Source organism: Falco naumanni, chromosome 7, assembly GCF_017639655.2.
Source record: "Falco naumanni isolate bFalNau1 chromosome 7, bFalNau1.pat, whole genome shotgun sequence".
Lineage (NCBI taxonomy): Eukaryota > Metazoa > Chordata > Aves > Falconiformes > Falconidae > Falco > Falco naumanni.
Genome location: NC_054060.1, coordinates 36,387,970 through 36,413,512, shown reverse-complemented (window position 1 = coordinate 36,413,512; position 25,543 = coordinate 36,387,970). Strand labels below are relative to the sequence as shown.

At 38.6% G+C, this 25,543-nt stretch overlaps 1 protein-coding gene across 6 annotated transcripts in view; it reads left to right on the top strand.

Moving 5' to 3' along the window:
- The window catches only part of TRAF3 (TNF receptor associated factor 3), a 71,297-nt gene that overhangs the window by 23,484 nt on the left and 22,270 nt on the right, over positions 1–25,543 (top strand). For all 6 annotated transcript variants that reach the window (XM_040600928.1, XM_040600927.1, XM_040600930.1 and 3 more), the window contains 5 exons: positions 12,858–13,114; positions 16,063–16,114; positions 18,342–18,446; positions 19,332–19,499; positions 24,185–24,265. In XM_040600928.1, the coding sequence (XP_040456862.1) occupies positions 12,873–13,114; positions 16,063–16,114; positions 18,342–18,446; positions 19,332–19,499; positions 24,185–24,265 (648 nt within the window). In that variant the 5' untranslated portion in view covers positions 12,858–12,872. The remainder of the gene's footprint in view (positions 1–12,857; positions 13,115–16,062; positions 16,115–18,341; positions 18,447–19,331; positions 19,500–24,184; positions 24,266–25,543) is intronic.

The following is a 25,543-nucleotide window of genomic DNA, read 5'->3' as shown; positions in this document are numbered from 1 at the left end:
GTGGGAAGAGAGCAAAAATTGGGATTGTCTTTCTTCAAGCTGAGCTAAAGGTATTGTGGATTTGCCTTAATTACAGCTGTTGCTGGCCCTGTATCCTCTCTAAGCACATTAATGAAATCCCTTACTTCAGTGAGACTCAGAAGCTGTTTGGATTGATAACAAAATGTATCCTTGTTTCAAAATGGGATAACCTTCACTTATTTGCTGACAGCTATGCTGTGATAGCTGTGATTAGTAAAACTCTTGGTGCAGTCAGTACACAAGAGAATAAATTACTAAAACTATATAAAGAAAAAAAATACAGCATGAGTTTACATAAGGCTACAGAGCTCACAGGTCAGTGGAACTGATGGAAAAGAATTCCAAACCACTGCTGTAATATTGGAAGCTTCCTTGCTTAGATACAAGTTATTTGCAAAAAGTGGGGAATCAGCACTGTCTATCCTCTGAATAGTCATTAGCTGTGCAACATCCTTTAAACAGTAATCTTAGGACTTAAGCCTCTTGGTTTAACAGTGAGTGTTTTCTGCATACTTTTAAATCTGGCGTTTGTTCCAGTTGGAAGTTATTCTTTGCGTTCTGCATATCTAGACTGTGCCTACCTGGATCTTCATAATGCAAACAGATATTCTTTATCAGCATAAATTCCCCAAGGAATCTCTGAATATTCTCACTTAGTTGCTAGTGCAACACCTGGAGGCTTTCAGGTTTGAATTTTCAAAAAGAAAAATGCACATTTAAATGCTAGATTGCCATTAATATACTAAACAAAATTGCTCTATTCAGTATTTATTTTGTAGAGGTGAACACGATTTCATTAATATTAACTAGAATAGCCCCTTCTGGCTTTAGGCACACAAAAAGAATTTTCAGCTGAAATTGGCGACTTCATATTCCAAATCTGAAGACAGAAATCTTTCTAAGGCCTTGTGGAAAAAGTACCAGTTTTTAACGTGTCTCTTAAGCAGCAGCAGTACTGTACAATTCCACCAGAAGTTTCTTTGAAGGATTGATGTCTCTTGTGTTAAACTTCTTTGGTGGCGTAACAGTGGTAAACACTTGCTTTTGGGTAGTGATTTGAAATCTAGTCAGAAAAATTTGTAAAGTACTCTTAAAGTCTTCACATTAAGTAAATTGTAGAAGGACAAGATCCTCATCGATTTTTGTTAATTCTCAAAAGCCAGTGCAAGAGAGAAATATTCAAAGGGGGTTTTTTGTCCTTTGTAATATTCTGTCTGAACGGGTGCTGTAGAGATGGCTTATTCTTACGGTGTCAACGATATCTATTGATCTGAAACCTCCAGAATAACAGTTATTAGAAACCTGCAGGCAGTAACTACGAGACTTAAGGTTGGCAAGGCAAAATAATAAAATAGTTTGATATATGGGAAAGTAATCTCAGTCTGACAGAGAAACTAGGAAATTGCATGAAGGTTCCAGGTAAAAGAATCTTTTAATGAGACTTTGCAGCTGGAAGAACAAATACTGTCATACACCAGAAGGAATTTGTGTCTTACAGGCTTGGCCTTCAATAGCATATTCCCAAAGCCTGTGTTTACTATAAGAGGAAGCAACAAGTTCCTTCGTTTCTTACATTGCTGGGAATCATGGGTTTGTGAATCTAAATCTTCAGTTGCAAAAGACCCAACTTCTTGCATGAAGGTAAAAAATGCTTTAGATGGCAGTGAATGAGAAGTTCTGATTCTGAATGTTGACAAGTCTGAATTAAGGGTCTGTGATTTTTTTCCAAACCTTACTTTTAGTTTCTGAAAACTCAGCTTCAGTAATATGTTTTGCTAGAGATGGAGAAACTGGAATACACTTTATTTTAACTAGAAATATTAGCACAAGTGTTTTGTTTTTTTAATTTTTTCGGTGGCTTTTTTTTTCTTCTGAATTCTATTTACAAATGTGCTTCAATTGGTTTTCTTCCTTTAATAGAAAAATTTTAACAGCAATACCCCCCATACACCCCTCTTTACAAACGTCAAGATGTTGGTCATAGAAAATACAATATAAACAGTGAGGTATTTGTTTTCTTAGTATATTGAGTTCTGGGTGCCCCAGTTTGAGAGACAGGGAATTACTGGAGGGGGTCCAGTGGAGGCTACACAGATGAGGGGACTGGAGCATCTCCTCAATGAGGAAAGGATGAGAGAGCTGGACCTGTCTAGCCTGGAGAAGGCTGAAAGGGGGCCTTATCGATGCATGCAAATATCTTAAGGGGTGAGTGCCAAGAGGATGGGGCCAGGTGCTTTTCAATGGTACCCAGAGGCAGGACAAGAGGCAACGGGCACAGACTGAAACACATAAAGTTCCACCTGAATATGATGAAGAACTTCTTAACTTTGAGGGCAACAGAGCACAGGAGCAGGCTGCCCAGAGTGGATGTGGAGTCTCCTTCTCTGGAGACATTCAGGACCCACCTGGATGTGATTCTGTGCAACCTGCTGTAGGTGAACCTGCTTTAGCAGAGGGGTTGGATTAGATGATCTCCAGAGGTCCCTTCCAACCCTGACCCTTCTGTGATTCTGTATACAGTATAAACCTGAAATCACCGAAGTTTAATGACGTGATAGCAGGCTTAACAAGTGGACAATGCTTTTGTCTTCCCTCACAGTCTGATAAATAATAAAATACAGATGAATGATGAGAGTGTTGCCCTTATGCCTTTTTTTCCTTCCTGAATAAGAAGAAATAATTTTAGATAAAGCTGAAGACATCATCTAGAATGGTGCAAAAACCCACTTTAAGATTAGTGAGAGGTCGAGATCTGTGCATGAATGAACGTCTTCCAGGCAGTTTAATGTTAAATAAATTATTCTGCTTGTATCATGTGCTGTTGTTAGTTTCTAGAATTTGATTAGTATTTAGAGCAGTGTGAAAAAGTAATTTTTTTTTTTGCCTGTGTTGATAGCCTGTGTTGGCCGAATGGATAAAATAGAAGAGCAGGAAATATTTTATGTGGGTGAGTTAGTTTCCGTAGGGGATGTGATAGATAGACTTTGGAGCTTTGCATGTGTGCTTAGAGAACTTGCTTTGGCTACAGTGGAAATAATTTCTTGTGGAAGTGACATGCTGTGGTCTCTGTTTTCTGGGATGGCCATTTCTAGTTCCACAGTACTTCATTTCAACATTGATTTCAGGAAGTGCAGAGCTGTACTTGAAGTTGCATTCTATTTTATTTACCAGCTTCCTCTATACTCTGCTGTGTTCAGAGTTTCTTGGGAGGATTATTTTGTTCAAGATGAGCTGCATTCTAAAATCAGATTAATGTAATATTTTCGGGATTCTTAAGAAGGCAGTTTTTGTGTGATTATTTATAATAAGCCTCTTCAAGTGCTTTGGGTTTTTTTATTTGCTGGTCTGTCTCTGATACCTTTGCCTTCAGATACTTTCATTTAATAATTGGAGAAGATGAGGTAAAGAATTTTAAGGTGGATAGTACCTCTGTTTATATTTCAAGGCTGGATTCATTAAGAGTCGGCACAGATGTACTCTGCCAGAAATTGGCAATGCAGGAAATATTCTTCGTGCACTTGCCAGTCAGCAGAGTAGATAGACTGTGATTTGAAGAATATCTGTTGCTATTCTGACTTCTGAAATTTCATTAGTTTTGAAACTGAGGATCTATTTGATTAACAGAGTGGAAATGAATAGCATTGATAGGTCTTGGTTAAAAAAAAAAAAGACTGGCAACTTGAAAAGCAAGATTTTTTTGATTCCTACTTGGTGATTTCAGAGATGAAAAGACTTTAGTGTCTTTAAGTTGATATAATCTAAAAGCAAGTTGTTTCTGATAAGTCATGCAGCAGATTTTTCTTGAAGGCACACTGGGAGGAAAATGGGACTTTTTTCAGGTCACTAGCAAATGAGAATTCTTTTTTCTAGGACAGTATGCTTTGGCTGAAATGATTTGGACATACCATCTGCCTTAACCCTTGTTGATCCTTGTTAGGATTTGTCATGAGTAGTTCAAATTTACCGTTTCCAGGTCAGAGCATGGATCCTAAGCGTGAAGCATGTAATGAATGACTTCTCTTCTGGGTGTATGTGCTTTGACATTGCCACGTGTAACATGTGAACTAATGACTTCTATGCCGTGCAACAAAAGTAAAGGAAATGTTTAGCTTGCCATAAAATGAGAAGAGGAAGAAATCTAGACTGATGGAAACAGCATGCCATAAAAACAGAGTACATCGTATGCAAATATAAACTGGTTTTGCTAGTTAAGCAAATATATAGCATATATAAAACAATTTTGTAAAAGGAAATTTAATTTGAAATACTGTTATTATCACAACATTTCTCAGAATATTTGATCTGAGGGTTTTTTTTTTCCTCCCCTGTGGTAGGTAGAACTTTTCCTTTGTAAACAGAGCCAGAAGTTACGAAAAAAATACACAGTATTGATCCACTTCCTCCACATGGGACTGGCACATGTATCTCAATCATGGACTTCCCCTGAACACCAGAGGAAGAGATTAAAGTACACTTTGTCCTGTGATCATCTGGTTGTCTTTTGATCTTTCCTATTCTTGAAATGCTTCTACTAAAAACCTCATACAGAAATACGGATCCCAACTGGGGGTTAACTTCATAGGTGAAATGCAGTAACCTTGTATGTTTTCTCTTGTCTCTCCTGCATCCATAGACAAGAACCCAATTTGGAATTCAAAATGCAGAGAAGGTACTCACTGCAAGCTTGGACAGCATGTCTCTTATCTGTTGTGACCCAGGCTTTCAAAGCTTAAGAGGTCTTTTGATTTCTAAAAGAGGCTTTTAATTTCTTGCACTTCAAATGACTTTATAATGTATTTTGGTAGCCCACTGAGATTACGAAGTAATTATTGAGAGCTGTAGATAGCAAGTGTAAGTCAAAATACAAACACTTTGTTTTTACTGCTGCCTCAGGCTCAATCATAAAGCTGTTTTCCAGCCCGTATGTCATGATTCAAAAGAATGCTGTTAACTTTCAAAAAGTCATAGTTGAACGTAGTGTCATGTAAAAATCAGTTTTCCTAAATTGCACTGAATTACTTTTCTGCTGTCTTTTTTAATAGTTAAAATTTGATCCCTCTAAAATTTTGTGTGGTTTTTTGTTTGTTTTATTTGATTGATGTGGGTTTTTTCCTCCCATCATGGCAGTATGTATTAGACTGAGTGTTAATTCTATTCCACATGTTATTGGGTAGTTACTAAAAGTGTCAGTCCCTGTGCTCTTGGATATTCCAAACTATTAATACTACATTATTATTTGTAAGTATTCCCATTCTCATCTCTTAATGTTGATGTAATTACTTTGCACATCTATACAATGCTTTCTTTTCTATTTAGAATCTAGAAATCTGTTGCACTGAGCAGGAGCGAGTATATATTAGAACAGTTTTCATGAAAGCATAGTCTAGCAGGCTTGCTAAATTCGTTCCTGTGCTGGGATGCTGTTTTGTTTAACCCTATGAAGACACTTCTCATGAAAGTGTGGACTCGTCATAAGAAAAAGAGCCAAGGAAAGTGATAAAAAGTTAAAAGAATAAAACAATGTAAAACTCAATTTATAGTTCGTTTGCTACTATTCAGTCATCTTATAAACTTGAATATGGGAAATACACGTTTGTGATTCAAGTGACATGCATGATTGTTCTCTTGCAAGAATATTGAGGTACCATTTTTGCTTATCCTTCTGATTTTTCTAGGTCAAGAATAGCCTGTACCATCCAAGCCAAAAGTAGTTTTGAGATTTGTTCTATAATTTTTATAGAGTAGAGCCATTATAGATTATGATGAAATATGGTTTAGTTGCTAGAGAATGTAGTTCGTGTATTGGAACAGTCTTTTTTTCTAAATAGGAATATCACACCATAATTGCTAGAATAAAAACTCCTCACAGAGGAATGTAAAGCACTGGAACAGGTTGCTTGGAGAGGTCGTGGTATCTTCATCCTTAGAGTTCTTGAAAACTCAGCCTTGGACAACCTGATCTAACTTTGAAGTTGGCCTTGCTCTGAACAGGAGGTTGGGCTAGATGACATCTAGAGGTGCGTTCCAACCTCAGTGTTTCTGGGATATGGCACCAATAAGTGGCTGTGAAGAGCCTGCAAATGGCAGAAACTCCTTGTGCAGAGAATACTCAATATCTTCTGTGTGTTTTGAAATGCTTCTGTCCTGCTGCTTATGTTGAAGTAGTGATTTTTTTCCCTTATTGATCTTCATCTGTTCTATTATGTATATGATCTCAAGGTCGTCTTCACAGTTGGCTTGCATTAGTTTATGCAACTAAGGTGGATGCTTATGGAAGTAAAGGGCAAAGTTTAAAGTGGTTAAATTTATTTCAATTTTAACACAAGGAAAAATAAGTTTTATGTATCAATGCGGCTTTTGTTTCTGTACAGGAATTAGTATTTGAATGTTTTGCATAAAAGAAGGTAAGGTATGGTCTGGTCTTTTTCACTGTGTAAAGTACCTAGCGTTGGTGACCAGCAACCCTTCCCCATCCTCCCGGATTGCCCTTATAATTTTCTCTTAAAGCATAAGCTGGAAATACCTCAGCACTGGTTATTGATCCTATATATGCTGTATAGAAACAGTGAACAGTGCTTCAGGTGTGACAAGTGCATGGAGGAAAAGGAAAATAAATCAGTGGTTCCCCTGTACAGACTGAGGAGTGACAGTGCCGGGACTTCCGACCTCACACAAGGCAAAATAGATGGATGGTCCTCTGCTTTCAGACCTGCCACTCCAGTGCTGCACCAGTCACTGCCAAGGAATTTTTTGGAGCGATTCAGGCTATTTGCATTTTAATGATCAGTTGTTCTTCTGTGCCCCTGTCCAGACTCAGTGGTGGGGCTTTTTACCAGAATACCTGGCCAAGGAGTAGCTGGATGTTGTGAGAACAGCGCTCTGCAGGAAGACACCTTCATGCTTAAGAGCTCTAGAGTCAAGATTCCCATGGCAGCCTCCCTGTTCAGCTTTAATTTTTTTTGACATGTGTGCACTGAGTAAATTGGTAATACGTTGTCAGCAATATCCAGCTTTCAGCTTGCATTATTGTTTCAACCAGTCATCAAGGTATGACAGTATATGTGGCGTATTATAATCGTACTCAGAAGCAGAACAGAGTCATAAGACTTGTCTAACCCGTAGTGAAAGATGTACATTCTTTTCAGTAAGTATGTGCTAGGAATTTATTAAAAGCTATAAAATGCTGGAATATAAGACAAAGGAAAAGTTCAGATTGTTTTAATAATTTAAGATAAAGATTTCTGTGTGATGATAACTTGAAACAATAATTCTTGGTGATAGAAAGCATATGGGCTGGGAAGACTGAAGAGCTGGAAATACCACACCGGGTACACAATTTTCTGGTGCTCTGAGGATATCCTGTAAAGTACGGAAGAAAATTTGTGAGGAGTGAAACTGATGGAAGTCTAGTTTTCTACTAATTTGTGCTATGTATCCCCACTTTTTTTTTTTTTTTAACCCTTACTCCCCCCTCCTCAATAAAATAACATGATAATAAAAAAAGATCTCCAGCCCACTCCCCGCCATTATAATAGCGGAGGAAACTAAGAGGGACAAGAGGGAGGGAGCTGGTGGTCTTGGCTGGCGTGGAGGTAATTGTGTACTGACTGGCCAGCTAATAGACCACACAGAGGTGGTGGTGATTGAGGCTGCACTTTTACACCCTGTTGCTCACTGGGAAACTACATTAAGTTTCTCTTTCTGTTCCCCGCATAGGTTTCATGAAAATGAGCAGCTATTTAACCAGTTGGTTCCCATGTGTTTTTGAGAGGCTGGGAGGAGAGACAGCGCAATCACAAGCCCTATCTCATTAAAAGCTATACCAAAAAAACATACCCCACACTACCAAGACCTCGTTAGGATGAGATGCTGAAGTTTGTGTGGTTTTATGCTTTTTAGATTAAAATATATAGACTGGTTTTGGAAGAGGACAGGTTGAATTGTCTCATTGGTCACTTTTCTGCTGTGATCTTTAGCTCCTTGTCCAACTTTCTTTTTGAGAGCTTAATTTAGATACTGTGCGTGCAGTGCTGTTCTGTTTGAGTAACTTCTGTTCTCAGTGCAAATTGTAATTTGATAGAAAAGCTTTTCTGTCCTAAGTAATAACCAAATTAGATCCTGTCTTCTGTTATCCTCTTCTTTGGTAGTGTAACAAAGACATTTATTTCAAATAGCTTCTTGACCTTTTTGAATTCTAAAACTTTGGCAAAAGCTTATTTGCTTAGCGTTGTCAATATATTGAAACTGTCTCTTGCAGAGCCTGCTAGGTTCCAAATCCCATGGTCCCTTTTGCAATCAGTGTTTTTTTGGGTCTTTTAGATTGTGTAAGGTTTATTTTTTTTTTCCTGGCTTTTTTAGATGGAAATGTATTTTGAATTTTTATGGAAGCTTTATTGTATTTCTGTGTTGCAGATTGGTTTTATTGCAAAAGAGCAAATAAAAAATGTATGTGGTGTAATACAGAATACTAATCCAAATTTCTAGGATGTTTGCCCTCTCTGGTAATAACAGCATCCTTGATTAAACAAGAAAAAGCAAAATGCTTTTTGTTTGGGAACTTCCATGCTTTCTAATTCTTGGAATGTCTTTGTCAGTAAATTCACTTTTGGTTCCATTTTCTAACCTGCTGTACTAATGATAGTCTGAGTTAAGTAACAACAAATTATTCTAACCTTTATTACAGTATATACAGTCCGAAAAACTACCTGAGGTCTGGGCTTAGATATGCGAGTACCACTTTTATTGAACAAGAGTAGTGACAAAAAATGGAGCTCAGTGAAATCTGTCAGACTAGGGCAAGCAGTGTCACCCATCTGATGACCAGAACAATCTCTGCTCTTGTTGCTCTGCAGGAGCATGAACATAAGGATACGCTGGCTGCAGGAGAGGTGGCTGAAAGAATGTAATCAACAGGGGACAGAACCGACCTTGGTGACTGTGCCTCTTTTTACGTGCTTATCTGTCCTGAAAGGTGGCTGTCTAAGATCTAACAGTTTTAAAAGACATCTAAAAGTCTCATTCTTACTGTGATGATTTTTCCCAGGGGTAAGAAATCGGAGTTTAAGTAATAGCCGGTGGTGAATTAGGAGTTAAGAATTCGCTTGCTAAACAAGAACCAGAGTTTCTGACTTGATGGCAGCTTGCCATGCCTTTAGGAATTGGAGGCCCCCACCAGAACTAGTCTATCTTGAATATTCTAGCTAGACTCTTCTCCCTGCTTTCTGCAAGTGTATTATCTTCACCGCTGTAAGCACATTGTATCTTGCTGAGGTGTAACTTCAAAATTGCTTCTTTTTGGCAGTTTGAAACATGATTGTGGGGTATAATCTAAGTCCTGCTGTTAAAGGTTCCTGAAAAGGAGGAGGTGATGTTGCAGATGATGCGCTGTAGTAGTGGCATGTAAACCGTAATAGAAAGCTATTTGCAAAAGGGTGGCAGCTGAAATGTTTGTGTTATCTGCATTAGTGTTCACCGCTGATCCTGTATGCTGTTGTAGGAGCATGTGACTCGTGTGTGTGAGGGCATAGCTCTGGGAATACAGATTTCTGTGTGCACTTCAACAGACATCTTGTCTCCACACCCTCTTGTGAAATGCAGTTGTCTTGTTGTAATAAGGAGGTTCTGATGTTCTTTTAAACTCAGTTCTCTATTCATGAAGTATTACAATAAAATACAATAACTTTGTAGGTTTTCTGCATAAGAAATGCTGGCAGTTCAAAGTATTGGGGAAGAGAATGCCTCTCACCAAGCCGGCTACTCTGGTGCTGCGCTTGCGTAGCTTTTCTGGTCTGACATACATCTTTGTAAAACAGAAATATAAAACCCGAGACACACAAATCTGACTGTTAAGCATATTGCATAGTAAATTTTCTTTATCAGTGTGTTTTCTGGTTATTTTCTGTGACAAGATATTCAATATGTCATTTCCAAAAGTGGAGTCCTGTGGAGCCCTGTGCAGTTGATTTTGATATGAAATCTCTCTTGACAGCTGACAGTCAAACCCCTGAGCAGTTTTGTATCTCTGAAACTCTCACCTGCTTTATATTTGGTACCTTTCTCAGTTAAATCTTTAATATTATTCTTCTTGCCCCTGCCTGCCTCCTTGTGACCAGTTCTTCAGTTTCCATGAAGAGATCATGCTATGGGAAGACTCACATCTCTCAAAATCTTTTTAGCTGCTTTTTTTGGAAGAAGCTTTAGTGGGGAAACAGACGTTTGGTAGTTGTGTTGTGTGACTTGTAAGTTCAGGAACTTTGTGCTTCCTTGATTTGACAATTCTCCTGTCAGCATCTTTTTTATAAATGCCTGTTTTCTGTATTTCTTCTGTGGGCCAAAATCAGGCCATACCTTGTTTTATTCTGGCATTTTAAGGAAAATCAGGTTCCCTGTATTGTTCTTAACAGTCAACATGCTTAAAATTGAGTTGACTGAATGATAGTGTTCTTGAATATGATTTAAAAAAAAAAAAAAAAAAAAAGCAGTTGCAGAGGGAAAAGAGGAATTGGTATCTATCTGCAACTTAGAACTGAAAACCTTTACGGATTCCTAAACTGCAAGTTCCAAATGAAGCTTTTTCTGCAGTCCCACACAAGAAGCAAATCCATAGGTAGCTAAGTTTCACCAGTCCAGGTGCTTATGGAGTTGCACTTTTTTTTTTTCCTCTCTTGCTGATCTCCTGTTCTCTTACAGCTGCATAAAGTGCCAGGTCCTAAGGTCATGACTGGGTTCCCCTCTGTCCAGCCACAGATATTCAGCAGTGGCAGTTGTGCCTTGGCTAATCTCTAAAGCTAAACTTCCATCAGTTGCTTTGCTTTTTCACTCACTGCACTTTTTAGCCTCCTTGTCTCTCAGACTCTTGTTCTCAACATCGCATCTTGTTTCTTGTGCTGGTTACAATGTCTTGAGTTGCCTCTTTTGGTGTCATCATTATCTGTTATATTTGCTGTTGAAACTCCAGTTCAGGCTTTGCTTACTTCCCTGGTCTGAAATAATCTGAATTTTCTCATTCATGAGAAGTGCAAGTTACTTGCAGTTCAACACTGTTTTTTCAGATGCCTGTTCTGCCAAGGCATTAGGCTCTCCATTCTTTGAAGAGTAGACAAGGAACAGCCAGACATTAATTCAAATTAACCACAATTTAAATTGCCCTTTCAGTTACTGTAGAAACTGTTTTGTTTGGGTGGAGGTGGTGTGGGTTTTTTTGTTGTTGTTTTTGGGTTTTTTGGGGTTTTTTTTCTTCCTTGGGGGTTGTTTGGGTGCTTTTGAATAAGACCCAATCATTAGATCTATGTACTGAGTTGTGAGGATGGTTTGTTTGGACTCTCTGTGTTTGGTGGGGATGCAGAGAGGCTTTCCCCTGGGGCAAGAAGACAATGAAGTGAGGATTCTTCACTCAGCATCTCTACCTTTGCTCAGCTGGTGTTGATAAAGCATGAAATGGTATCAGTGATGAGTTACAAAGATTTTGTCTTTTGTTTCTAGAAATAACAGTTGGCATCAGAAATGTAAGAAATATCTTTGTCTGTTTAGTCTCCATGGAGAATTCTGTACCAAAAATATAGATGCATAAATCATCTACAAGAAAATACTTGTTTTGGGCTTAATAAGGGAAGATAAGAGGTCCCAAAAACTGTACAAGGTTTGCATGTTTGGGATGTGAGGCGTGTGACTACCTTTTGGTATTGGTGGACATATTTTTATAACTGAGAAGTGAATTTGGCCTCATTTCTTTATTCTGCTTCTTAAGGTTGAATTATAACTATAGCAGTTGAGGCAGCTGTAGGCTGTAGAGCACTGGAATAGGTTTATATTTCAAGTGTCACTTAATGTGGAGGGAGAATTGAAGCATGCTTTTCTCTTGTAAATAGCCAGGCATTTCTCTTACGTAAATAGGTGTTGTATCCTCCAACTGTACTTTCTCCTGTTTGTGCTGAGGTTTTTTATGACCACTTACACTTGTTTGACTACAAGATAAGCAAGGAAATGATTGAAAACATGTTTTAAAATTTAACATGGGGTATGTTGCTCTGCTAATGCTTTTCATGCTGGCCTAGAAGAATCATCGTCAATAGTTACTGTAATTCAGTCTTCAACTGCATTAATTATTTTCTCAGCTGCCTGTCAGTTGTGCTTAGTCCTGGTGAATTAATCAAGCAGCCATGTCACGTTGGCCTTTCTCCTCTGTCAATCATGCTTGTGTTACCTGTTCTCTTCGGGTAGGAATGTATAATGACAAGGTTGGATAGTGTTTAATAAGCAAAACCTGTTGTGTTGTTCTGAAACAGAATTACAGCAGAATGTCTATCCCATGCAATAGCAAAGTATAAGACGGGAAAAGCTGGCAGTGGAGCTGCACAGACTCCACAGGCCCTGCGTAGGACACTGGTGGCTGTGTGTGTTTTACAGTAGCATCTTGAATAATGCCTTGCATGGTACTGTACCAGTGCACCCTCTCCACCATACCCTTTTCTGCTTCTTCTAATGTTAAAACTTCAATACTAAGGTCACTTCTGAGAGAGAAAGATATGGAAGAATGCAAGCTCTGCTCTTACTTGTTCCCAGAATAATGCTCATAACTAACTAACACTTTGCTTTCAGGCATAAGTTTTAAGTCTTGACCTTCTAGAGCCTTCGAAAAAATGAGGACTATTCTACAGATTTGCTATGCTTAATACATACATAACTGCCTAAGTATAGGCAGAGTACATGATGTGTGGACATGCATCTGTTCTTAGTGCTTTCTGGTTTTATGTAGTCTCTCAGAATGCTGTATTTGCTTTATTTAAATAGAAAAGAGGTCTTCATTTCTCAGAAGCTTTCTCATTTTTGTTTCACAGAAACTATCTTAGAGTATGGACACCAGTAAGAAGACAGAACCCCCTTTATCCGTAGAAATGGTACAACAAAGGGCCAATCCTGATCGCAGTCCTTCAGCATCAATTTATGTTCCAGAGCAAGGTGGCTACAAAGAGAAATTTGTAAATGCTGTGGAAGATAAATACAAATGTGAAAAATGTCACCTCATCTTATGTAATCCTAAACAGACTGAATGTGGACACAGATTTTGTGAGACCTGCATGAATGCCTTGCTAAGGTATGTTTTTTTTGCTGTGGTAGAACATGTTGATATCTTTTAAATCTTGTGAATGGCTGAAAGTAGTATGAACACCATTGTAGTTTTAGGAATACATTGAGCTAATGCCCTGACTCAAAGCAGCCTTCCACTTATTGCTTGCTTGGCTATTTGTTACCCATATACTGGTGCAAACGTTTGTTGTGTTCTGCTCTGGGTCAGGATGAGACAACTAAGCTTTCCACCAGTATTGTTGAAATGGTTGTTAAAGTGGTTTAATCCCATGTAGTGATGTGTTAGGTAAGAATTTCATGGCCTGTGGAGCCTAGACTGAGCAGCTATTTTACATGACTGCTAACATGGCTAGTTTGGTGTAGAATACACTTAGCAAATTGTGGCTGTGTGAGGAAGCTAGCTCTGGACCCAGCCTTACAGCTGAGTGGTGGGACCCTTGGATAAATGTCACTGCTCGTGGAGCTTCCTTCACCTGTAACCCTTGTAGTTGTATGTCCTGTATGTTTTGTGGATTCCAGGAGGGTCAGGGAGGCTGGCTTCTCTCTTACTGAGATGTTCGGGCCAGAGTACAAAGGGGGTGAGTGAATGTTGCAGGCATAAAATGAACGCTGAGAGATGCAATATTTCCTAGTCTAGGTAAGAATAAAAGTGGGATCATTCAAGGAGTATCTAACTTTCAAGAAGTATCTGTGCATCAGTAGAAGTATCTTTCTTTGCCTCTCAGCTTTGATGTGTTGCTACTGATTGTATTCAGCAGTGTGATTACAAAACTTGGTCTGATGTTTGAAGATCATTCTGCAAGCTTTAATGTTCTGGGCTAAATAACTAGTTAATACTTCCATTTACTACTGGGAAAGCAGGGGTACAGAAGAGATTGGGCTCACTGGCTGTTGCACACTGGACTACTAACAGATTATTTGACTTTGGAAGGTCCCGATGATCTTCTGTTTACTTTTTGTGACCATCCTGACTCTGGATTATTAGTTTATATTTCACTTGGAAATACTGTAATCTCAGGTAGATATATATTGAGACTACATGCAGCATGACAAAGGAGATTGGAGGATATAACATCACTCTGTCTCATGATGAAGAGTAACCTCTGTATTGGGCATATACAAGGGTCCATAGCTCACTAATGCACTCCTGTAGGTTTTGTGCTACAGCATGTCAAATTTAAAACACCAAACCCTCACCGACCTTTCTTTCAATGCACATTTTCAGGTGAAGTGTCATTTGTATTTAAGAAATGCAGTTATTTCTTTCCGAATATATGTTTTTGGAAGACTTGCATGATTAGTGGCGGTGGCTCAGAAAAACAAACACCTGCCATGCTTGGATATCTGTGTGTAGATAGAGCAGATCCTTCACAGTCTAAGCAGTAACAATTCTGGTATTGCTGGAATCTGGGCAATTTTCCTTCCCTGCTGTGAGATATGCGCACGTGCTTATTACAGTGCAGCTAGAATATGTGTAATTTTACCTTCCTGACTTTCCAACCAGTCTGTTATTGAAAAGGACACATGGGTAAGGCCATCTACCACACTGTTCTGTTATTTCACGATATTTAATGTTTGTTGCAAACATATCCTTTATTAAAATTAAATTTAAAGCTGCTGCTTTTGAGAAATAAAAAATGTGCCATAGCATTGAAAGCAGCATAAGTTTATGTTGTTTCTGTATTTGCACAAAGAATTTTCATTTGGTGTGGATATGCTGCTACACACACATACACTCTGATTATATGCTAGCAGCTTCTGTTCCAGGGTTATTTGAGGACAAAGAATTGGGTGTCAGCGTAGATAATGCGGTAAAGATGTCTGCTCAGTATGCAGCAGTAGTTTAAAAGAGCAAGTGGATGCTTGAGTGAATTCAGTAAGAGCAAGAAAAGCATGACATTGTATTAAACACTATATGCCCTCAAGTAGATTAGTTTCCTTTTTTCAAGTTAAGAAAAACATTACAGATACTGAAGCTGCAAGGTAGTTAAGATGCTCAAAAATACGATGAGACAGAGAATGGTCAGCTGAAGGAGCAGAAGCCAGTGAGATGAAGTAATCATACTGATTATATAACATAATCAAACTTATTCAGCATTTTGTATTAATTTGCACTGCTGTTAGTAGCTGCAACTTATGTTGCCTGTCAATGCATTGCTTTACAAAAGAATGTACCTAGTGCTTCTTATGCATAGACATCTGTGCTTTGCATGGGAGTTCAGTATGACTATCGCCATTTTACATGGAGAAAAGGAGCTAAAAAGGAATGAAGACACTTACGCAATGACACCTAGGAGGTCAGAGCCCATAATAGCTGTAGGAACCCAGCTTTCCTACACTCCGGTTTCCGTGCACTGCTCTGCTCCTCAGTCTACCTGTTGTCTGAGGGATCACACGTTTGGTAATTGGATTACAAAGGCAGCTACAAGGCAGTAGTTCAGGTAAAGGAGGGAGCAAGGATCTGTAACAGCTGCTAAAACCAGAACAGACTTGGAAGTGGACATAAATACTTTTTTACCTTAAAAGGAGGTGCAATTGACTGTCAGAGAAAGTAAAGTTTAATCGAGTGTTGTTTGAAAAAGGACTGGATAATTAATGGAAGAGACAATATTTTGCTTGTTTGCACAGATAAATTGAGAAGTGACAAAAATTGTGGATCAGGCACAGACTGTAAAATAGAGAATGGATTTTGCTGTCTTCAAGAAAACCACTGTGCAGTTGGCTGGAGAAATTGTGGTGGTCTTATTTAATTGGGAATGCCAGATACTGTCCAGTGAAAACTCAGTGTTTTCTTTGAGATAACATCACGTTATCTCATTACAATGAACTACATACTCTTGATTTTAAAATATATTGAGTAGTCATGACTAAGTAAACGTCTTCATAAACTGAAAATTTTACACTACAAATTTTCAGGTGAGTTAAAATAACTTTTCTGTTTCCTTTTCTCTCCAGTTCTTCTAGCCCAAAATGTACAGCGTGTCAAGAAAGCATAGTAAAAGATAAGGTATTGTTGAAATTCTTCCTTACTCAAGAACATTGAATTGTGTGGCATACATAAGATATGTTGCTGCTTTGTGGTAATTATTTCATAAGCCTAATAAGCTACCTGAGGAAGATAGTTCTGTTAAAAAACCTAAACCATGTATTTTATATAGGAAGACAGCTCATTCTTACAATGTTAACCACATGGTAGAAAACAACATGTCAGCTTCATCTCTAATGGTCCAGCCAGATGTCACATCTTGTTTACATAGTTGGGAGCTGCAGCAACATGTTGCATTTGTCCTCCCATCAGCCAGGAGGATGATAAGAAATACTGCATCTCTTGTAGATGCAGAGATGTCACAGATCAGGGCAAACTTTACTTGTGGTTTGGCTCCAGACCAGTGTCTACTGTTTCGATAACCTGTTTTTACAGCGTGTTGTTCTGTGAACCACACTGGAACCAGAACAGTGTGGAGTTACAGTAACTGTAACAGAATCGGGTTCTTTTTATATGGATAATTTATTTTACTGATACTCTCGTTACTGTTTTTCACAGCAAATCTTTGTGTTGCCTTTGAAAGGTTGTGGGGAGAGAAAATTCTTTTTGACCTAGTACGTGGTTTATGCAGTTTTTGTGTTAGTCTTCTAAAGTGTTTTCTAAATTCTTTGTGTTAGTAGTCTTTCTGGCCTAAGCAAATACACATCATAGTAACCATTTTCAAGAAAAGTCTAACGGATACATCAATCTCTCCTTGTCTTAACTCAGCATAGTTCTCTGAACAGTGCTCAGTGTAATTTAGCTTTGGCATGGGTGTGCTCTCCAGGAGCTTAGACCAGTAATCATGATGTCTATTTTATTTGTCCTTTGACTTTCTAGCTCCCAATATATATAAATGTGTACATTTGTTATGGAACCTCAAATATCTTTAAAACAAGAGGAGGACATGTTTGTTAAATACATGTTAGACTAACTGTGCAAGTCAGTGATTTCATGAAACTGGAAACCTCTCTTCCCATAGAGCACTGATGTCCAAAATCACTGAATAGCTTTTAGATAGTCTTGGACAAACTGTTTTAAAACTGTCTTCTTACCTTAACCTTCAGTCAGTAAAACTGTGCCCAGTAACCAAATTACTACAGTACTGGCAATTGATTATTCAAATGAGATTTGTTGATTCATTAACTTCACACATGCACCTGAAAAGTGAACTGGAATCGGTGATTTGTGTCAGATGAGATCGGATGAGAACGGCTGCGGTGTTTCTTCACTGACACTGGGTATAGATTCATAGTCACTGGACAGATCCGATCGTAATTCATTGCCGCTGCTGTTAAATGTTAGCATGCGGAACTGTTCTGTAATTACAGTAACGCTGCAGTGCACGCAGTATCACAGAACTCGGTTTGTCAGAGAAGTAGTCACAGTTGGGCTTGGTTCTTTGGCATTTCTTCATGGTCATAAGAGCAATTGCAGAATGACTGTAAGTTTTCATCCCTTTGTTTTGGACTTCACGTAGTAGTAATGATATTCAGTCCTGTTTCCAGTTCCTGCCCTTGGCAGGGGGGACATTTTGAATGTGCAGTTGTGTTGCCTCTCTATCTTTTATGGGATATCACCCATAAAAGGTGAAAAATCCAAACCTCAAGTTCTCTGTTTCTAACTTTTTTCAGTTCTATTATACACAAGAAGTGCTGAAGAGGCTTATGAACATTAAAATGCAGAGATAGTTGGAGCCTGCTTATCTGTGGAATAATAAAGCTACTCCAGTCTAAGACCATAGAAAATATCTTTGATTATGTGCTACTAATGAAGTCTAGTCATTGTGGGAACTATCTTCCATGAAATCCTTCCTCTCTGAGCCACTGTGCTTTGGCTCTTTCTTGTATTATGTTATTGTGCCTAATACACCAGCCTCTCAAACAATGTTCTAGCTTATGCAAGCCTATTATTGACAAGCAAATAGCAAAAAATTTAGTCCTCTTCCTGTACCTTCCCTTTATTGTATTTATAGTAAAAGTAGCAGAGCATCTGTCCAAATATTCTCTTTCACTGGGCTGCTTCATACTGGAGGAATCTCAGTGATGTGCACGTTCAAGAAAATTTGAATGATAGGGTTTTATTTCTGGCACGTAAGGCTAGAATTAAATGACACTGGTGTAGACAGATTGCAGCCTCTACTTTATTTGAACTTGCATATTCTTGAGTGTCTACATTTTCTAAAAGAAAGTGGGTTTTGATTTTTCAGGTATTTAAAGATAATTGTTGCAGGAGAGAACTACTTGCCCTTCAAATATACTGCAGAAATGAAAACAAGGGCTGTAAAGAACAGCTATCTTTGGGTCAATTACTGGTGAGTAATCTAACATAGTCATAAACTTCCTTTTGAGTTAAAGACCGAGAAGAAATCTTGCAAATAAAAACCCTGGTCCTTTTCGTGACTTGCTCACACTAGTAGTTAATCTGATTTATAAATTCCAGAATAAACTGTTTTTAAACTCTGGGTTTTGATAAGCTATAAGGAACTGTAGCAAAAAGTCATGTGATTGTGTGACACTAAAGCTCAGAAACGTAAATACATGAAGCAAATGAGAACTTGAGGGAGAGCTAAAATTGGGGAAAAATCTTTGTGTACTTTACAAATGTGAGAAATTTGGATTTCTTCTTGGTTTACTTTTATTTTTATTTTCCAGTCTCAGTCCTCTCATGTAAGTGGTGGTTTATGCACGGAGTCAAACCTTTGGCTTGCTTCTCCAGACTTGCACAAAATAATCTGTAGCTTTGTTTCGTGAAGGCGTAACATTGCAGTAATCCAGTAATTTAACAGTTGTAAAGTACGGCTACACAGCAGTTTGTAGTGAGATGTGTAGGTACTTGCTTTGAATGAGCAAGCCCAAGTACTGAAACAACTTAAAGAAGCACCTATGTTTATGTGGAATAATATACCTCGAAAAAGAACACTTAGCATTTGTTTAAATAGCCTGTGTGGCATTTTGGACTGTTAGAATGCTTTTAGTACAAAAGTAGCTCACGTACATCTATAATACAGTGAAATCTGCTGTCCAGGTAAAGGGAATGTAAAGTCAGAAATGTATTCCTGAGTAGATGTGTGAGTGTTTGCTCTTGCACAAAATAGTGTGCAAAATAACTTTGCGGTTCTCAAGTTATTTAATGTGAGATGTCTTCAAAGGATAAAAAGACGTGCACAAAAATTAGTTGACTTTTTTTTATTTTTCAGATGCATTTGAAAACTGATTGTCAGTTTGAAGAACTGTCATGTCCTCGTGCTGATTGCAAAGAAAAAATACTGAGAAAAGACTTGCCAGACCATGTAGAGAAGACCTGTAAATACCGGGAGACAACCTGTAAATACTGTAAAAGCCAAGTCCCAATGATTATGTTGCAGGTGCAGTATTTTCTTGTGTATATAGAACAAGATTCCATACATTAACATGGAATAATAACTCTTCTTATGCTTCTGTGTAGCTGCCAATAGAGCCTTGGCATGTCAGCCTGAATTAGTAAGTCAAAAAAGAAAATAGGCTGACTTTCAAAACACTTTTTTTTTTTTTTCCCTGTGTAAACACCAGTTACAACATTGACTGGGAAATATTTTTTTTCATGTTCGTATACTGTATTTAAAAAGAATTCAGATCCACTGCATGATATTGATGCTAAAGTAATTTTTTCTGTGTTTTTTTATTTTGCTTAAATTGATGTGATAAATGCAACTACCATGATAACAGCAAAACATCGTGCAGGAAAAATATAAGCATAGCAATTGACTGGAGAAATAGCACCTTTCCATATAATCTTTCTTGGAGTACTGTGTGATCTGTTACGAGGGGAAAGGAGGAGACAATGTAAAAACAAATTGTGTCTTGGTGTAACCAGCAATGGTACATGACAGGCCTAGGCAGCATTGTTGCTGTTCTTGGCATACGAGTAGGTTGTCTCAGAAGCAGCGTTTTGTGAATTAGAAGCATAGAACAGAGGTTGAGAGAATCATACTTACTCCACACATAAATTGTAACTTGGCTATGTTTGCATTACTTTGCATTGAACTGTATTACACTGAGTCACTCAGTTCTGTAATTTTTTTCTGTAATTTTTAACATTTTTATCAAAAATTCTTTTTCCATAGTTTGACAGTCTTGGATTTCAGACCTTCTTAGCATAGTAAGAGTGGTGAGAATTTCATTTTCATTTGTGTACTTGAGTATTTTTTTGTTAGATGAAGTCTCACAACAATGAGAAGCATTCTTTGCTCAGAGGTGTTGTTACAAAAAGACGTAGGTGGAATCTCACCAAGTTCTGATTTAGATCTGGCTTTCAGTTATTTGAGTGCATACTTGCAAGGGCTGGTACTTTGATAATTGTGCATTACCTAGCATAAGGTGGCTGAGATGTGAAAATACACAGGGAAAATTAAGTTTACCATGTGTTTATTCTTGCACATTCTGATACAGAGTATTAGACTGTATTTAGTTAGATTATGGATGCTGTTCTCCCAGAATTTTCTTTAGGCTGGGAATTGGTGTGGGGCAAAGAGTGATACTGAAAAATATGTAGTGCCTTAACAGACAAAATCAATGACTATTAAATATGTCTTGTTGTACAAACAGGATTTCCATATCTAAGCAACATGCTCACAGATTCCTTGTAGGCAGTTTCTTTTTATAGGACCAATGTAGTTAGATTTTTGAGAGTCTGAAATCATCCTTATGTTTTGAGGAACATAGAACTGGTTTAAGAGCTTTCTCAGATTTTTAATTCACAGCAAAACCTATTTTAGACATTCACATTGGAAACAAGAACAGTATGTTACTCTGAAGTACAGAAAATACTGTTTGTAAATGAAGAAATTGTTCTCCAAAATCTTAAGTGGTGGAATTCTGAGTTGCTTTAAGAGGTAATAAATTGGCTTACCCAGGGAGCCAAAGTGGTTTGTTAAAATTTAGTTTTATGTTGAGATGCCACTATTTTGATTGTATTCAAGTTGGTACCCCTGTTCATCTGCCCTTAAAAGTTCTAAACAAATCTACCTTTGCAAATCAGAAACTTTCCAAGCACTGTTAGATGTTAATCATCAGCTTGTATGTTTCAGTACATAGAAAAAGGACAGCTTACTCTACAATGAGAAGATTGGCAATTGGCTGCAATTTTTTTTTTTTTTTGCCTAGATTTTTAAGAGTTCAGTGATTATAGAAATGCAAATGGCTTTTACTTGTTGTGGCCTGATAAAATGTTACCTCATTGTACTTTGATAATGAGAATCAGAAGCTTATAATGAGACTGCATGTTTGAATGAAAGGCTCCTTTTGACTTCTCATTTGTCACCCAAACCTTGAGTTCATCTCTAGTGTCTGTAGCCTAAAATTTTCTCTAATGTGATAATGACTGAAGCAGGCCTCGGTGACTTGAACTGAAAATGGAGCTAGAGGGAGCATACCGAGAAAAAAGGTATGCAAATGGAAACAAAAATAATTTTACCGAAGTATGTGTGGTTCGTGTCTTCATAGAATCCCATGACCTGTGGGGTAGGAAATCCCCACTGTTGGAGGCAGACTCTTTCGTTAATGATGTCAGTACACATTTTTTTAGATGTCACTAAGCAAGTTAACGTCTTAATTTCTCATCTTTTGTTTAAACCATCTAAAAAGTAGGGGGTTTTTTTGTCACAAGCTCTTATGTCACAAATGCCTCTTCCATTGCAGAAGTTCTGGCAGATAAAGATGGTGCGTTGTTAAAACAAAAATTAGGGGCCTGAAGTGCTTCTGAATTATTCTGTTTTTCTGTGGATGATCCACAAAATTGCTTGAAAGTGCTTCTCCTATCAAAATTGACACTTGGGCAGTATTAGAACGATACAGATCTGGAAGGACAGCATTACTTAGTGCCTAGGCTCTTCACTGCCACCTTAGCCACAAGAAGGCTGTCCCAGGCAGACCTTGCCAAGGCAGTCTGGACTCCGCTCCATAGTCCGAAATACAGCCAAGCTGACTGGGACAGCCACAGGGGAGCACACACAAGACATATGTCATCCTGCTCCCTTGTTGCTGCTGTGGAACCGGACACGTTCCTAATGCGGCACTGGCTGCTCTGGGAGCCATGTTAGTACCCTGCCTGCCCCCCGTCTGTGCCGGGTGCCCGGCATGTGGCATCACCCCTGTCTTATGCTGCATTTGGCTTTTGGTTTTGTGTGCTCCGCTGTGTGAATGTAGCTGGTCGGTAGGAAAGAGGATTCTGCCACTGGGATGGGATTACTCTGGGATATCCTGGAGTCACTGGGAAGGCTCCCCTTGGTTTCAGTGGGTGGGCCCTGGGATGCATGGTGAGGAGGGCAGTTGGGGAGAGGGCTGAGAAGAAGCTGTGGTTTTATTACAAAGAGAGAGTCGATGTCATGGCCTTTGCCAGATAGTTTGGGTTGGTTAGAGAAAAGCGTAAGGGAATTAAAATCAGGGAATGAATGTTAGAAGGGGGTATTATTTTTCTAGTTTTGTAGTTGATAAACCATTAAAGAAGCCTGTAGGGCAGTGGGCTCCTAAGCTGCATGATAGTGTGATGTCTCTCTCCAACATGATTACAGACGTGTTCAGAATGCAGGGGCCCAGGTCCAGCTGTTGAGCCTGAGCAGAAATGGGCCTGTTGCTTGTCAGAAGAGTACGGCAGTCGCCCTGCCAGAGGTTATTCTGAGGAGAGGTGTTGTCGGGCTGTAAGCATTACCCCTGGCTGGGTATCTCTATTGGGTTGGGGAGGGCCTGGAGCTAGCCCCTCACCCTCCATCGTGGCGGGGAGGGTCTGGAGCTAGCTCCTCACCCTCCATCGTGGCGGGGAGGGCCTGGAGCTAGCCCCTCACCCTCCATCGTGGCGGGGAGGGCCTGGAGCTAGCCCCTCACCCTCCATCGTGGCGGGGAGGGCCTGGAGCTAGCTCCTCACCCTCCTCATGCTCTGGGGAGCTCTGGCTGAGGAGCAGCTTAGGCTTCCGTGCCTTTTGTTGCTGTGACTGTCTCCGTGTGCTATACCAAGTGCACTAGTGCAAATGAGGAGGACAGCAGGATAGACTTGCTTCAGAACAGCCTACCTGATGATCTGTTTTTAAACGTGAGGAGGTACACATTTTCAAGTATTTGCAGGTGTATGACCGAAGTTCTGAACCGAGGCCTTTCACATCTCAGAGCTTGGGTCTCCTTCACATCCTGGTTTTGTTTCAAAAAAACAGACATCATTACTGGGCAAAAAGGGCATGCTATTTGTTCTTCCTTTTCTGACAGGCTTATTAATCTAGACCTTTATTTCTTTCAATTTTCTTAAGTACCAGAAATGAAACAGTTGTTTGAAGTTGAATGGGACATTCGTAATTAAAATTTAGTGCACATTGACAAGAACTAGTAAAGACTAGAAAAAAACTTGATGTGAAATGAAAAACTTTGTTTTCCAAATTTTTCACTTTGTTGCAAAAAGCTTGGGCCTGATTTTCTTCCCTCCCCGTGGCAATACGGTTTGACACCTATACTGAAGTATCTGTAATCATCTAGGTTCAGATCAAAATGCCTGCCCGGCATCACGATAAAATTTAAACATCTGTTTGAATTTCGGTTGTATAACAGTGTGGCTTAGTATCAGATGTTTAGGAATCAAAATCAGAAAAGAATTGGAAGGGGAATATCCCTACACAGGAAAGATAGATTCTCTGAGAGTGGGGTGTACGTTTTTGAAAAGCTTTTCCATGCACGTTACTAAACAGGACATCTGCAGTGGTTCTGCTCGCTCTTAAAGATGCCCATTTTTGTGAAAAATTCTTGGGGAAGAAAATGTAACTTCTAGTATTGTTTCATCGCTCTAAGCAAAACCAATAAAATGGGAAGCAAATAGGTTTACTCTGTGTGGGGAAATACGTCTATTGAAAGCATAAACTGATGTTCAAGCAATTGCAGTTCTCTAACTCTGTACAATTGGGTTAGACATTGAAAAAATCTTGTGTAGTTTTTTGGTTTTTTTTTTTAGTTATTGTGTGGTGCTTTTCCTTGCAGGTAAATCTCTTTAATTTCAGAGTAAGAGTTGATATGTGGTTTGCTTTTTCCTCTGTAGAAACATGAAGATACAGACTGCCCGTGTGTCATGGTTTCGTGTCCTCATAAATGTAGTGTTAAAACACTCATGAGGAGTGAGGTAAGAAGTCATACCCAGTGTTGTGCTGAAAAATCAAATGTTTGTTTTTTTTTAGTGAGATCTCGCAAGAATTTTGCCAGAAGCCATTTCCTTATTAAAATGTGAGATCTAAAGAAAAGCTTTTTCTACCCCACAGTTAAGTGTGATAACACTCCAATATTTTTAATGATTTCTTGAAAAACTATTTTAAAAGTAGTAATTTCTTAGTTTTGTGTCATTATTACACTTTGCTTGCCCAAGATTAGCGCATGTCTCTCATGCTTTTGTTTTTACTAGCTCTCCCCCTGCCCTTCCCCCATTTGAAGTATTGAACACAATAGAGCAGCATCTTGGGCTAGTTAGCTTATATTAAAATAAAAAGAGATAATTAATATTTAGTGCATATTGACAAGAATTAGCAAAGACTAGAAAAAAATATCATATACACCTGTAGAATCGTTCCATGGAAAAAATTAAATTATTATTAAATCTGTTAAATTTGGGAAAAAATAGTAACTGACACCTAGAGAATCAGTGTCAGGTACAGGGTTATATGAGTACAACATTGCAGCAGACAGATGCAACAATGCATAAAAATGTCTCTTAATATATAGAAGATTGCAGTAATATATAGACCATATTAAAAAAAAAATCAAAATCCGTCTTGTTTGAACAGATCCATGTTCTTGTACATTGACAGATGCTACTTATATCTTTGAAAGTCAATGTGCATTATTTTATCCTAAAACCAGAACTTACTCACCAAGGATGGGGAAGAGCTTGTTTAAGTCTTCACCACTCTGTAAGCCTCACTTAAGGAAAGTTGAGTTTCTGATCTGAAGATAAGCTTTTCTCTTTTCACTAGTACTTGCTTCCGAAGTTGGATTCGTACTATTTTTCAGTTACACTTGTAAATTATTGATCATGTCATAGTGCACAAGGCATATAAGGCACCTGTGAAACACAGAGGCAGTCTTTTCCCCCAGGATAATGAAATACATGATAGATACTGTACCTATTAAAAGAAATTGAACTGTTAAGAAAAGAGAAAATACATATACTGAACATACTGAACCAATTCTGTCAGTGCTTACTTCCAACTTTAGATCCTGGTTCTGGAGCACGTAAACATATTCTTAAATCTTGACTTCAGCAGTTACTTGAGAAAGAGGTGCATCTGAGCGCTAATTAGAATCGGCCCATTAAAGGCTAGGTCGTTACACGTATAGTCAGGATTGGGTTCTGAAACCACTGGTAGAAACAGAACTTGCCCTGCATTATCTGTTGCTGTATGTTGTT